This window comes from Muntiacus reevesi, chromosome 2 (assembly GCF_963930625.1).
Source record: "Muntiacus reevesi chromosome 2, mMunRee1.1, whole genome shotgun sequence".
Classification (NCBI taxonomy): domain Eukaryota; kingdom Metazoa; phylum Chordata; class Mammalia; order Artiodactyla; family Cervidae; genus Muntiacus; species Muntiacus reevesi.
In genome coordinates, this window is record NC_089250.1 from 257,923,905 (window position 1) to 257,936,348 (window position 12,444).

General features: G+C 56.1%; 1 protein-coding gene across 3 annotated transcripts; it reads left to right on the forward strand.

Annotated features, from left to right (window-relative positions):
* Positions 1-172: 172 nt before the first annotated feature.
* Positions 173-9,888, forward strand: USF2 (upstream transcription factor 2, c-fos interacting). Of its 3 annotated transcripts, none has more exons than XM_065925944.1 (10): positions 173-271; positions 542-588; positions 699-817; positions 957-1,076; positions 1,577-1,727; positions 1,859-1,946; positions 2,251-2,309; positions 8,797-8,891; positions 9,028-9,156; positions 9,255-9,888. In XM_065925944.1, exons 1-10 carry the CDS (start codon positions 210-212, stop codon positions 9,342-9,344), a joined length of 960 nt encoding a protein of 319 aa, XP_065782016.1. In that variant the 5' UTR covers positions 173-209; the 3' UTR covers positions 9,345-9,888. The 3 variants fall into 3 exon arrangements, with proteins under 3 accessions (XP_065782016.1, XP_065782017.1, XP_065782015.1); XM_065925943.1 differs by having other exon boundaries at positions 174-271; positions 957-1,157; XM_065925945.1 differs by lacking the exon at positions 957-1,076.
* The last annotated feature ends 2,556 nt before the right edge of the window (positions 9,889-12,444 follow it).

Consider the following 12,444-nt stretch of genomic DNA (forward strand, 5'->3'; position numbering starts at 1 on the left):
GGCGGCGGCGGCATCTCCTCCTCACATGACCCCACTGTTTGTCCCCGTGATCAGCGCGAGCGGCTCCCGTGTCTCCTCCGTCCCCTCCTGCCGCGCGGCGTGAGCGCCGGGCTCGGGGCCCCCCCGGCCGCCCGCCCCCTCCCCTCCCTCCCCTCCCCTCCCCTCCCCTCCCCCCCGGGCCCGGCGCCCCCCCCGCCCCCACCCCCCCCATGGACATGCTGGACCCGGGTCTGGATCCCGCTGCCTCGGCCACCGCTGCTGCCGCCGCCAGGTAAGGGAGCCCGGCCGGCCCGTGCCCCCGCGCGCCCTGGTCCCGGCCCTTCGGCCTGGCGACCGGGCCGCCATGATCCCGAGCGGCCGCCCGGCCCAGCTCAAAATGGAGGCCGCGTGGGAGGGGGGACCGGCACGTATACCCCTGGTCCCCGGTCCCCGAGGGGCCGCCGTCCCAGACTGCGCCGGGCGGGATGGGGGCCCTGCACCTGGGCGAAGGGGCGGGGGCGCGGGCAGCCCTGATCCCCTCTTCTTCCTGTGCTCCCCGCAGTCACGACAAGGGACCCGAGGCAGAGGAGGGTGTCGAACTGCAAGAAGGTGAGTGCTCGCGGGGCCCACCGGGGCCGCGACTTGCGCCCGGGAGGGCACTGGGGGCGCCCTGGCCCGCGCCACCTCTGACCATCCCCGCGACCCTCCTCCGACCGCAGGCGGGGACGGGCCTGGGGCGGAGGAGCAGACGGCGGTGGCCATCGCCAGCGTCCAGCAGGCGGCGTTCGGCGACCACAACATCCAGTACCAGTTCCGCACAGAGAATAATGGAGGACAGGTGAGGCGGCGGCCCGGAGCCGGGCGGGCAAGTGGAGGGTTGAGTCCCCGGGCGGGAGGGCTGGCGGGCTGGGAGGGGCTCGGACCTGGCCCCTGCCTGGGCCCCAGCGCGGGTCTCGCTGCTCTGCCGCCCCCTGCAGGTGACGTACCGCGTGGTCCAGGTGACTGATGGTCAGCTGGACGGCCAGGGCGACACATCAGGCGCCGTCAGCGTCGTGTCTACGGCTGCCTTCGCGGGGGGGCAGCAGGCTGTGACCCAGGTGGGTGTGGATGGGGCCACCCAGCGCCCCGGCCCCGCTGCTGCCTCTGTGCCCCCAGGTCCCGCAGCGCCCTTCCCACTGGTAGGTGCCCAGCACCCTCTGGGGGGATGGAGAAGGGGCACTGGACACTGATTTTGTTCTTGGGGAGAGCCAGGGGGGTGGGGCACATGGGACTAAGATGCTGCCTTCAGGCCCTCAGGTCAGATCTCTTGTTTTGCACGGTGAAACCTGGGGCAAGACCTTCGGAACATCTTTTTTTGTTTGTTTTGTGAAATGGGAATCATGGTCACAGGGCAGTTTCTTCCAGTTAAAAGTGGGTCAGCTCCCCAAGTGATTGCTTAGTAGCTATCAAGTTCCAGGGCTGTGAGATACAGGGCAGAGTGGGACACAGGGGTCCCCCACTCTCTGCAGAAAATGCAGTAAACATCAAATATGGTGGCTAGGGGATGGACTGGGGAGCAAAGATGGCTAAGGGTGGCCTCTGTCCTCCTGCTCCCTAGGCTGTTATCCAAAATCCCTTCAGCAATGGTGGCAGCCCGGCTGCTGAGGCTGTCAGTGGGGAGGCCCGATTTGCCTATTTCCCAGCGTCCAGTGTGGGAGATACCACGGCTGTGTCCGTACAGACCACAGACCAGAGCTTGCAGGCTGGAGGTAAAGGAAGGAAGGGGCCAGGGCGGAAGGCAGGGGAGGCAACAGGCCTAGCAGGGAGGGAAGCCCCCCCGACCCCTAGCCAGTTCTGACTCTGCCCCCAGTTTTAGCGCTAACCCCCACTTTCCCTGCAGGCCAGTTCTATGTCATGATGACGCCCCAGGACGTGCTTCAGACAGGAACGCAGAGGACAATTGCACCTCGAACACACCCCTACTCCCCGTATGTGCAGGAGACCTGGTTCCAGGAGTACGGGATGCTGGGAGGGCCTGTTGTGGGCACCCAAGGAAGAGGAAGTTTTCCTGGGATGGGAACCAGGCAGTTAAATACACAGCAGGCAGTTGGTGTATTTTTTGGTCAGCTTTTGCTTTTCTAGTTTAAGTAAATACAATACCATTTCCTCTCTCTCTGTGTCTCTACATATCGATTTGTCTTGCAGAGATCATTTTTAAGTTTGGCTCTTTAATAAACGTTTGGACACATGGACTGGAGGTAACATGTACCCATTTTTTCCATTCTCTTCTAGGAAAATCGACGGAACGAGAACGCCACGGGATGAGAGAAGGAGAGCTCAGCATAATGAAGGTAAGGTCAGGCGGGAGCTGCTGGTCCTCACGGGCTCAACCCCAGCTGGGTGTTTGGAGTCACAGATCAGTGGCCAAGTTATTGATCCAAGTGCTCGAGAGGTATTGGTTGAATGCTGGGAAGGCAGAAGCAGAGAGGTTCCTTGTCAAGAGCATATATAGGCAGGAGGCATGAGCTGTAGTGTATTTGTCATCCTGGCTGGTGACTCTCAAGTAATGCCCAGCAGTTTAAATGGTGAGTTTCACATTCATGTGTGGATTTTCTGCTCCTCTGGGAAAGTTGGATTGCTCTGGCACAGCTGGACCTGCCTTCCCATGTGGCAACTGGTTTGCTCAAGCCCCCCACCCCACTGCCAGCCTGGCTTCTAGAAGTAGCCCTGATCTGAGAGAGAGTACATCTGAAATGAAATTGTAGGAAGTCTGTGTCTCTGGCTGAGGCTGGAGCATGAACACGTCCAGGGAACACTTCCACTCAAATACCCGTCACTCAGCAGATACTTCCTGAAGGAGGATTCTAGGCTGGGCAGTATGTGCCCTGTGCTAGGTATGGGACCTAGCGTGGAGTGTTCAGGAAACTCGGGGTAGCTCAGGGTAGTGTGTGACTGAACACTGACTGGCGGAGCAGGTGATATTTCCCCAGGGAGGTGGCCTCTGGGAGTGCCTGTCCAGCAGAGGGAATCCTGGGAAGTCAGGGTGGAGAAGGGTTGCTCCGGGGGTGCTGGTTTGGTTGTAGCAGAGGTTCCTTGTGGAGTGCTTGAGAGAGTCAAGGAGGGCCTTGGATGTCAGGGTGAGGCCTTGAGAGTCCTCACTGTGTTTGATGGGGAGTGGCTCCAGCAGCTATGCTCTGAGCAGCTCAGGGAGTTCAGACCTTTATTCAGCATATATGTGCTAGGTGCCAGCCCCTGTTCTAGGCCTCAGATACACCCAGATAATGGAACAGGCGCCTTGGCTCTCACAGGGTATTCATTCTGGTGGGAGAGACAGAAACTGCACAAAGGTACAATAAGACGTCAGGGAACGTAAGTCATGTGTCGCGTGAAGGAAGATGAGGCTGGTAAGGACTTGGAGCGTTATGGCGGCAGGGAGCTCTGTGGGCCTGTCTAGAATTGACGCTTGAGCAGGCACCTGAATGGGTTGGCCAGAATCCTGAGGAGTAGTCCCAGACAGCGAGGGATAAGCAAGTACAAACACCCAGCCCGAGCTGGAACAGACTCGGTGTGATTGAAGAAGAGCAGAATTCAGGAAAGGAAAGAGGAAGTTGGCAGAGTCGTGGGAGGACTGGCCAGGGCCAGATCACATGGGCCTTGTCACAGGCCCTCTCAGTGCCCCCACTCCTGGATCTTTGTGCTGCTTCAGGGGGAAGTCAGCAGAGGGGTTGTATTTGGAGACTGGATACTAAGGGTGATGGGATGCCAGAAGCTAGGAAAATAGGAGGTGACTGCAGCTGCGGGCCTCAGACAGGACAGGGCATGAAAGGGGGTCAGGGGAGGGGGCAAGCTGTAGGGGAGAAGAGACCAAGCCTGAAGAATCAGGACTTCATGAATCAGGATTTTATGATGCGGTCAGGTTCGTTTAAAGGGAAGCAGTGAGTGTGAGCTTGGTTTTGGGGTGTGGTGTTTGAGGGGTCTCCTATTGGCTCCCGGGCAGTCCCAGCTCTACTACATACCAGTTGTGTGACCTTGGACTGGTTCTTCATCTCTGCGCCTGTTTAGTCCTGTGTACGAATGTGTTAACATGACTACCCCAGAGGCTCATAGCGAGGGTGCAGCGCGTTGAGACATGAGCCCTCAGCTACCCCCAGCGTAGTGTGCTGCCTGGTAAGACCACAGCAGGCAACTCTGGAAAGATGAGCCGGTCACTCTCCACCCTACTGTCACTCTGCCTCTCCCTGGGTTAATCCAGCTCCAAAGTCTTGATGCTTCCTTATCCTACAAAAGCCAGTCCTGCTCATGACCTTGTCCTTGCTGACCAGCTGCAGCCAGCCCACTCTCTGCTAACCTGCAGAACGTTTGACCCACCTTCTGCCTGGCAGCTGCCCTGTACCCTCGGCAATCTGGCTCATTTCTCTACCAAAATGGCTCCATTTAAGGTCACCCGTGACAACCTCATTGCCAAATCCACTGGCTTCCTTTCCTGTCTGCACTTCAAGCATCTGACCCTGCCTGTTCCCCTCCTTTCGGGAACATTCCTTTCTGCTCTCCTTGCCCTCATTTTCCTTCCAATCCTGTTCCTGAAAGCAGGGCTTCCTGGTCACCTGGAAAGCTTGTTAATGATCACCATCGCTAGGTCATCCTCACGAGATGCTGAATGGGTAGGTCCGAGAGGGTCTAGACCCTGCACTAGAGTCTAGAGTCTGCACTAAAACAAGTTCCCCAGTTGACTCTTCATGATGGGTAAAGTTAGGAAACTGCTTTGGCTGTTAGTCTCTCCTGGGGTCCAGCCCCTTATTCTAGTGGTCAGGAGAGTGAAACATCAGGCCTGGGGATGGTCAGTCTCCCCAAGTCCCTATCCCTAGTTGTTGGTGTGCATCATTTCCCCCAGGAGAGGGTCTGCGGGCTTTCTCCAGAAAAGTATGTGACTCCTAAAAGATGAGACTGTTCCCTGATGTCCTCCCAGGGCTCCCCCACCCCGTGCACTGCCGACAGCTGTCTTTCTGCTCCATCTCTCTCATGCTCCTCCAGACCCATATTTTGGGGTGCTCATTCCAAATTTCTATTGCTAGATGTCCTTGAAGCATCTCACACTCAATGTGTCCAAACCAGAACCTGCCGTTGTCCCTCCTTCCCAAAGCCTCCTTCTTCCAGAGCAGCAAGATGAATCTCTGTTATGATTATCCCAGCCAGACCCGAGAGCTTTGGCCACTTCAACTCTGCGCTCTCCTTCCCTCACAGCCGCAGGACCCAAGACGCTGTGCCGAAGCGGACCTCAAATCAACCTTTTCTGCTTTTCCCTCTTTTCCACGTTTCTTGATACCACAGGGGCCCATCTCTGGACCGCAGGCAGATGTCTTCAGGGGCCCAAGGAAGTCAGTATACTTGGTGTAGCAGAAAGGGGAGTGATGGTCCCCAATAGTGACTGGGGGTCAGTGTGTCTGTCCTGCCTGAAAGGTGGTCTAACAGTGCCCGCTGTTGCTGCCGTGTCGGAATTTGGGCTCACTGCTACCGAACCTCTGAAGAAGCCAGAAATCCAGATCTTTATGTGAAAACTGATTTCTTAGCTGCTTTTTCTATTTCATTGGTTCCTACTTATAATGTGACCAATTTATTTGTTCTGCTTAATTGGGGTTTAATTTGCTGGGTGTCTTCCCCCAGCTTTTCAAGATGATCTTTAAACCTTTCTTTTTTCTCAGTACAAGCCTTTATAGTTGCAGATTTCAGTCTTATACTGCTTTAGCTTCATCCCATTTGGATACGTTGTGTTTTCTTGTTACTCAATTTGGAGTGTTTCTCATATTCCTGATTATTTTTTCACTGACCCATGGGATTATTTAGAAATGTGTTGTTTAACTTATGAATGTTTATGGATTTTCTGGATATCTTTTTTTTTTGAACATTTATCTATTTGGCTGCGCTGGGCCTTTGTTGCATCATGTGGGATCTTTCGTTGCGGTGCCCAGACTCTCTAGTTGTGGCGTGACGGCTTAGTTGCTCCACAGTATGTGGGGTCCTAGCCTCCCAAGCAGGGGGTTGAACCCACCTCGCCTGCATTGCCAAGCGGATTCTTCACCACTGGGCCACCAGGGAAGTCCCCTGGTATCTTCTTGTTACTGATTTGTAAATGAGTTTTGTTGTGATCAGAGAACGTACTCTGTATATAACTTAAGTCCTTTGAAATGTATTGAGACTTTATTTTATGGCCCTAAGTACAGTCTATCTCGGTGAAAGTTTCTGTGTGTGCTTGAAAAGGCATATCTGCTGATGTGTGTGGAGTGTTCCATCAGTGGTAACTAGGTCAAGTTGACTGACAGTGTTCAGATTTTCTATCTTCATTCTTTTGTCTACTTGTTTTGTCAGTTACTGAGGAGTGTTGATATCTCTAGTTATATTTGTGGATTTGCCCGTTTCTCCCATTAGTCCTGGCAGATTTTGCCTCTGTGTTGTTTTAAAGGTGGTATAGCTGTGACTGAAGCCTTCTGAGGAACCGACATGGCCTTGGTTTTGACTGGTCTTCCTCCGTTTCAGTTGTGCCAAAGTGGCCTCCCCAAGCCACAGGCCTGACCACATGCCAAGAAGGGCCCCAGACTCGAGGGCCTAGACCCCTCGGGGAGGAGAACACGAGGTCCAGACCCACAGACAGGGCATTCAGGGCCTCACAGCCTATTTCTCCCACCTTTTCCTATCCCCCGCCCCACCTCCTCACCCTCCAGAGTGTTTGCATGTCCCCTTTTCTGGGTTTCATGATGCCTGTCTGCCTACTGTCCTTCCTCTCAGAAACCAACCCCCATCTTTCCTTTCTAAACCTTTCTCTGAAGAGACACTCCACCCCACTCCATGTTGAAAGCAGTACTCCGCCCTGGCATTCCCCAGGTACTGGGTACTGTCTCCAGTTGTAACTCCCAGTCTGTGGTGTCAGTATCTCCCACTCACGTGAATTTCACGTTGGTGCCGTGAGTGCCAGCAGGACAGCGGTTGAGTCCGCCATGAACTCTGGCCTCGCAGAGTGCCCTGCACACAGTAGGGCAAGCAGTAAGTTTGGAAGAAGTGAATCCAAGCTAAAGGTGTTCCCTACCTCCAGCCCGGCCCCTAGTGAAGAAGCGAGGAGTGGGCATGGGATGCGGCTGCAGCGTGGGGCCCAGGCTCAAGGATGCCAGACTGTGGGAGGGTAGCGAAGGGCAGCCGTCTGCTCGCGAGCTCCTCAGCTGGCACCTCAGAATGGACGTGGAGGCTGCGGCGCACTCTTAGCTCAGCTGCTGTTTGGGGCCACAGAGTCCCCAAAGACCGTCAGACATGGCTGCCCTGGCTGGGAAGGTTCACTCACCAGGGTAGTGATGGGGCACATGACTGTGTACTCACTGACCCCAGGGCCAGGGTCAGGCGAAGGGCGATAGCAGGCAGTGTTCTTAGCCCTGTGGTAAAGGGAGTTTGTGGGCGGCAAGAGAGGAGAACGAGGGAGGAAGCAAGTCCGTGTGGGAGGGTGTTGTCACCCGGGCCAGAGTGGGGGCACTTGGAAGGACCGGTCAGCAGAGAGTGGACAAAAGCAGGCGCCAGGGGAAGACAGTCAGGTTTTCCTCTAGTGACCAGGCACGTTCTTTGAGGGAACAGCTGGGTTGAGGGGCAGTGCTGGCCTCAGAAGGAGATGGGGGTCAGGGGCAGCCTTCTGGCCCACCCCACTTTTCTCACTCACATCCCAACCCTCTCCCCCAGTCACCCAAACCTGAGAAAATACCCTCCTCTACCCTCCTTTCCAAATCCCACCCACAGTCTCCCCTCCTCGATGGTGACTACCTGCATCTGTCCATGAACTGCCTTAGCAGGAGGGTGAGAGTGTGGGGCCAACTGGGCTCTCTTGTGTGGCCCTAGCAGTGCCTCGTACTGTGCTTAGCAGGTGAGGAAAGTTTGGGACAGCTTTCTCAGTGAGCCCCAAGCCAGGGGTCTCAGGCTGCAGTGCAGGCAGCCCCCAGGCCACTGTCCTAAGTCGTGACAGGCCACAGCAGAGACACATACGAGCCCTGTCTGCAGGGGGCAGCTGCCACTCGACTCAGCAGACAGAGTGAGACAGTAGTGCGTTATAAATCACACATCTGGACTTTCCAAGTAAAATCTGCCAGTAGCTTGTCAAACCTGGCCTTCAAGATAGGGTTCGCGGTGTTTCTGGGTGACCCAGTGCCCTGATGACGGGCCAGGCCCCTGAGAACTGCAGTGGCAGCCGGGTAAGCTGAGACTTGCTGCCGGGGCCATGGAGAAGGATTGTAAGCGGAGTGAGATGTGGTCAGACTGGGATTTTAATGATGAAGAGAAAAACAGGACTGTGGGGTCCAGAACTCTGGGGATACGTGAGTACCACCATGGAGAATCAAGTTCAGGGGCTGTGGGGACCGGAAAGGGTCACCCGGGTCCTGTGTAAAGGGGCTCTGGCCCCTTCTTGCCTCCCAGGGACACGTGCCCACTGCGCCACAACTCCTTTTTTCAAAAGAGGCCAGTTACGTGAACTTTTCTAATTTTTAAATGTTGACTCAAATTTTTCAAAACCTGCTGGGCCAGCCAACAGAACAAACCCCACAGCCCCTCAGCTGTCAGTGCTGCCCTGAGGGTACATGTGGCACTTGAGGGTGGCACTTGAATTTCTTGGTTCCTATTGAGGAGCCATGTGGAGCGGGCTGGTGCCGGCTGCCTGGGTTCAGTTCGGGCCCCTGCACTTGCTGGCCGTGTGACTTTAGGTGGGCCCGGCTGTGCCTCGGCAGCCTCGGCTCTCGTGGCATCTGCCTCGGGAGGTGACTCGCCCGGGCACAGAGGGAGCGCTGTGGACACAACCTGCTGTTCTCGCCACAGTGGAGCGGAGGCGGAGGGACAAGATCAACAACTGGATCGTCCAGCTTTCAAAAATCATTCCAGATTGTAATGCAGATAATAGCAAGACGGGAGCGGTGAGTGCCCCCCTGGTCCCCCAACCCCCTTGCAGAGAATCCATCTTGAGCGTTGGACCCTGGAGTCGTCTGAGACGACTCGTGGGCATCGGCCGCCAGGCAGTGCTCACTGATGCTCATGCCCACTGCCCCCCAGAGTAAAGGAGGGATCCTGTCAAAGGCCTGCGACTACATCCGGGAGCTGCGCCAGACCAACCAGCGCATGCAGGAGACCTTCAAGGAGGCTGAGCGGCTGCAGATGGACAATGAGCTCCTGCGGCAACAGGTGAGCCACGGGGCTAGGAAGGCGGGGATGGGGGGCGCCCAGGAACCCCAGGACGCGGGGAGTCAGCTCTGGCTGCTTGTCCCCCTCGTGTCTGGCAGATCGAGGAGCTGAAGAATGAGAACGCCGTGCTCCGCGCCCAGCTGCAGCAGCACAACCTGGAGATGGTGGGCGAGAGCGCCCGGCAGTGACACCACCTACCACGCGGTGGGGGCCGCCTCCGGGCCCCCACCGCCCCCTTCCCCAGCCCTTAGCACAGAGAGGGACAAACGCCCCTCCCCCAGCTGCGTTTTTTATAGTAGATTTTTAACAAAAAAAAAATGGGGAGAAATAATGCATTTCTGTGGATAAGCGCCCACCACCCTCCTCGACTTGGAAACCATGTACCCTCCCCCATTTGTCCGTCTCCCTTCTCCCGGCCCCCACTCAACCCAGCACTTCTAGTATTCTCACCTGGAGGCCAGAGGGAGGAGGACAGAGCCCCTGCCACACCCCGCTGCCTCCTCGGACTCTCGAGGTACTGAGACCAGGGTGCTTATGGGGAGGAGGGGGTCCTGCGGGGGGCCTGGACCCAAGCAGGGAGGCCACATCCCACCCCACCTCTTGTTTCTGGAACCCTGCTCCCCTCTGGGTGTGTGAGTGTGTTCTAATTTTCTTTATGGAAAAAATGGACAAAAAAATAGAGAGAGAGGTATTTAACTGCAATAAACTGGCCCCATGTGGCCCCGCCTTGTCTGTCTGTGTCTCTGTCCATCTCAGATGTGGGGAGGGGGTCTGGGGTCTATGCAGGGCTCCCGGGGACAGGGCCTCGCTCTTCTGTTCATGGCTGTGTACCAGTCCCGGCCAGCCCGCGCCGCCCGGTACCCAGTGTGTTGGTTGTACAGATCGAGGAATCAAGGAATGAATAGTGTCTTTGAGGCCCCAGGTGGTGCGTATGTGGTGTGGGGGGCAGGGGGAGCCAGGGTCAAGGACATGCCACATGTTTTTAGAGGAGAGGCTGGGGTCTTTCATGTCACCAGTTCCTAAAAACAGGACTATCTCCTGACCCTGCCCTTCTGGGCTAACGCCCTCCCCTCTGCACCAGCCAATGGTGGGGCCTGGCCTTGAGCCCCCCACCCCCAGGGAGGGCAGATGGCCAGGAAGCCAGGCTTGGCCCGTCAGCCTGTCGCCTTGCACCGCGACTCTGGCGCCTGTGCCGTGACCCCTGCCCCTGGTTGATGATGAAACCTGGCCTGAGCTGAGATGATGCAGTGATGCCTGGGGGATGCTGCTGTGTCTCCCTGTGGGTGAGCATGCAGTCCCCATGCAACTCCCAGCTACTCCTAGAATCTAGGTCTGGTCACCTTGCTGAGCTCGCCACCCTGCACCCATCCCAGATACCTCCAGCTGCTTTCTTCCTTGCCTCTGAGAGCCGTGTCTCCTATCTTGGCCATTCCTCTGGTGGAGAGTGAGGCTGTGTGCAGCTGGGGGAGCCTAACAGATGTCAGGAAACTGTTACTTCCCAGAGTCCCCTGTTTTCATGCTTTTCGAATGGGCCTTGGCAGCAGTTCAGGGCCAGGAAGAAGAGTTCATTCCTTGGCAGCACCATCCCCAGGCTTGTAGGATTGTCACTGGATGGCCCGGGAGTGAGAGAAGATGGCCAAGGGCCCATCTCTGGAGTCACAATCTGCTGTTCCCCTGGGCTGAGTGCACCCTAAGATGGTTCAGGTCATACATAGCAATGAGATCGCCACAGCCAGGCAGCCTTGGTTCAGCTCCTCTTCCCATCATGTGCAGAAAGCCAGCCCTCCAAAGAAAAGCCTGATTTGTAGTGTTTGCCAACATCTGTGGTGTAAGTACACCCACCAGTGGGGGTTTCAAGGTGCCAACATGATGTTCCTGACTGGCGTTGGGATGCACACGGTGCACTCATTGAGGAGCCAGTACACGCATGGTCCAGCAGACCCACCGTGCCCTCCTGTGTTTTCTGGAGGCAGGAAAGCCTGGTGATGAGGGCACAGGACCCAGGGCAGAGGCCCAACTCTGCCTCTGGCTAGCCAAGCTTTGGCAGTGTCCTAAATCTTTGCCTCCATCTCCTCTCCCTAAAAAGTGAAGAAGATGAGTCTCTGGACTTCCCTGATGGGAGTCCAGTGGTTAAGAATCCACCTGCCAATGCAGCGGACATGGGTCTGATCCTCAGTCTGGGAAGAGTCCACATGGCGCGGGGTAACTTAACTACTGAGCCTGTGTGCTGCAACTACGGAAGCCCGCACACTCCAGAGGCCCTGCTCTGTGACAAGAAAAGCCACTCCAACAAGAATCCCAGGGACCACAAGGAAGAGTAGCCCCACTCTGCTGCAACTAGAGAAAGCCCATGTGCAGCAATGAAAGACCCCAGGGCAGCCATAAATATATAAATAATGCATTTTTAATTAAAAAGTCTTAGGTGGGCATGGTGGGCTCCTCTCCCAGGAGCAGGATTTGGGAAGCCGGGGAGTCAGTGGCTGAGAAGGCAGCTAGGGCCCTGAAAGCAGAGCAGAGCTCGGGATGGGGCGGGCAGGAGTTGCTCAGAAGCAAGGTCGCACAGGCTGAGTTAACACAGAAATGAGTCAGTGTATCTGTTGGCTTGCGAAGTGCAGTCATCAGATGTTAGCTGTTACCGTCACCACTGTCCTTTTTGGCCAAAACTTCACAGGAACATTTCCCAGATCCACAGGGCCACATCTTAAGGTTCTGACCCTTGAGAAACCCCACACATGTGCTGGGGGTTCCTGTGGACACAAGCTCCTGCACACGAGCATCGCTGTTCCCTCCCAGAAGCCAACCTCAATCCAGTTCCTCTGTGGTTGACTGAGTGCCTGCTCTGTATTAAGTCCTATCCTAGAGAGTGGTGACCAAGCTGGGAACAAGGTACATGAGAGAATATTCTCGTGGAGCTGACATCCTGGTCAGGGAATTAGTGAACTTAAAAACATGGAAACACTTGTGTTTAGGAAATGCTGTTCATGAATAACATAAAAGATGATGGGAGAGTGATGAGGGGTGTGGGAAGTGACAGCCATACTGCTTGTGAATGACGAGGTCAGGAACGGTGGGGATGGAAGACACCTTACTCCTGCTCTTCGATCCGTTCTACCGCAGGGGCAAAGGGGGGAAATTTTTTTCCTGAAATCAACAAGGTGATGTCATGTCAGGGAAAGTGTCTCCCAGGTGGCTGACTAGAGGCGTGTGTCAGCGGTCGTGTCTGCCCCACCTCCTGGACACACCTCTGTCGGCTGAGGGTGACACAACCCTGTTCCCTGTCACCCCTGT

Bases quoted from the DNA above. Each gene is read 5' to 3' on its own strand.
- USF2 (XM_065925943.1), top strand. From the start codon at position 210: ATGGACATGCTGGACCCGGGTCTGGATCCCGCTGCCTCGGCCACCGCT. The intron at 589-698 runs GTGAGTGCTCGC...CTCCGACCGCAG, and splicing joins GGGTGTCGAACTGCAAGAAG to GCGGGGACGGGCCTGGGGCG. The intron at 8,892-9,027 runs GTGAGTGCCCCC...ACTGCCCCCCAG, and splicing joins ATAATAGCAAGACGGGAGCG to AGTAAAGGAGGGATCCTGTC.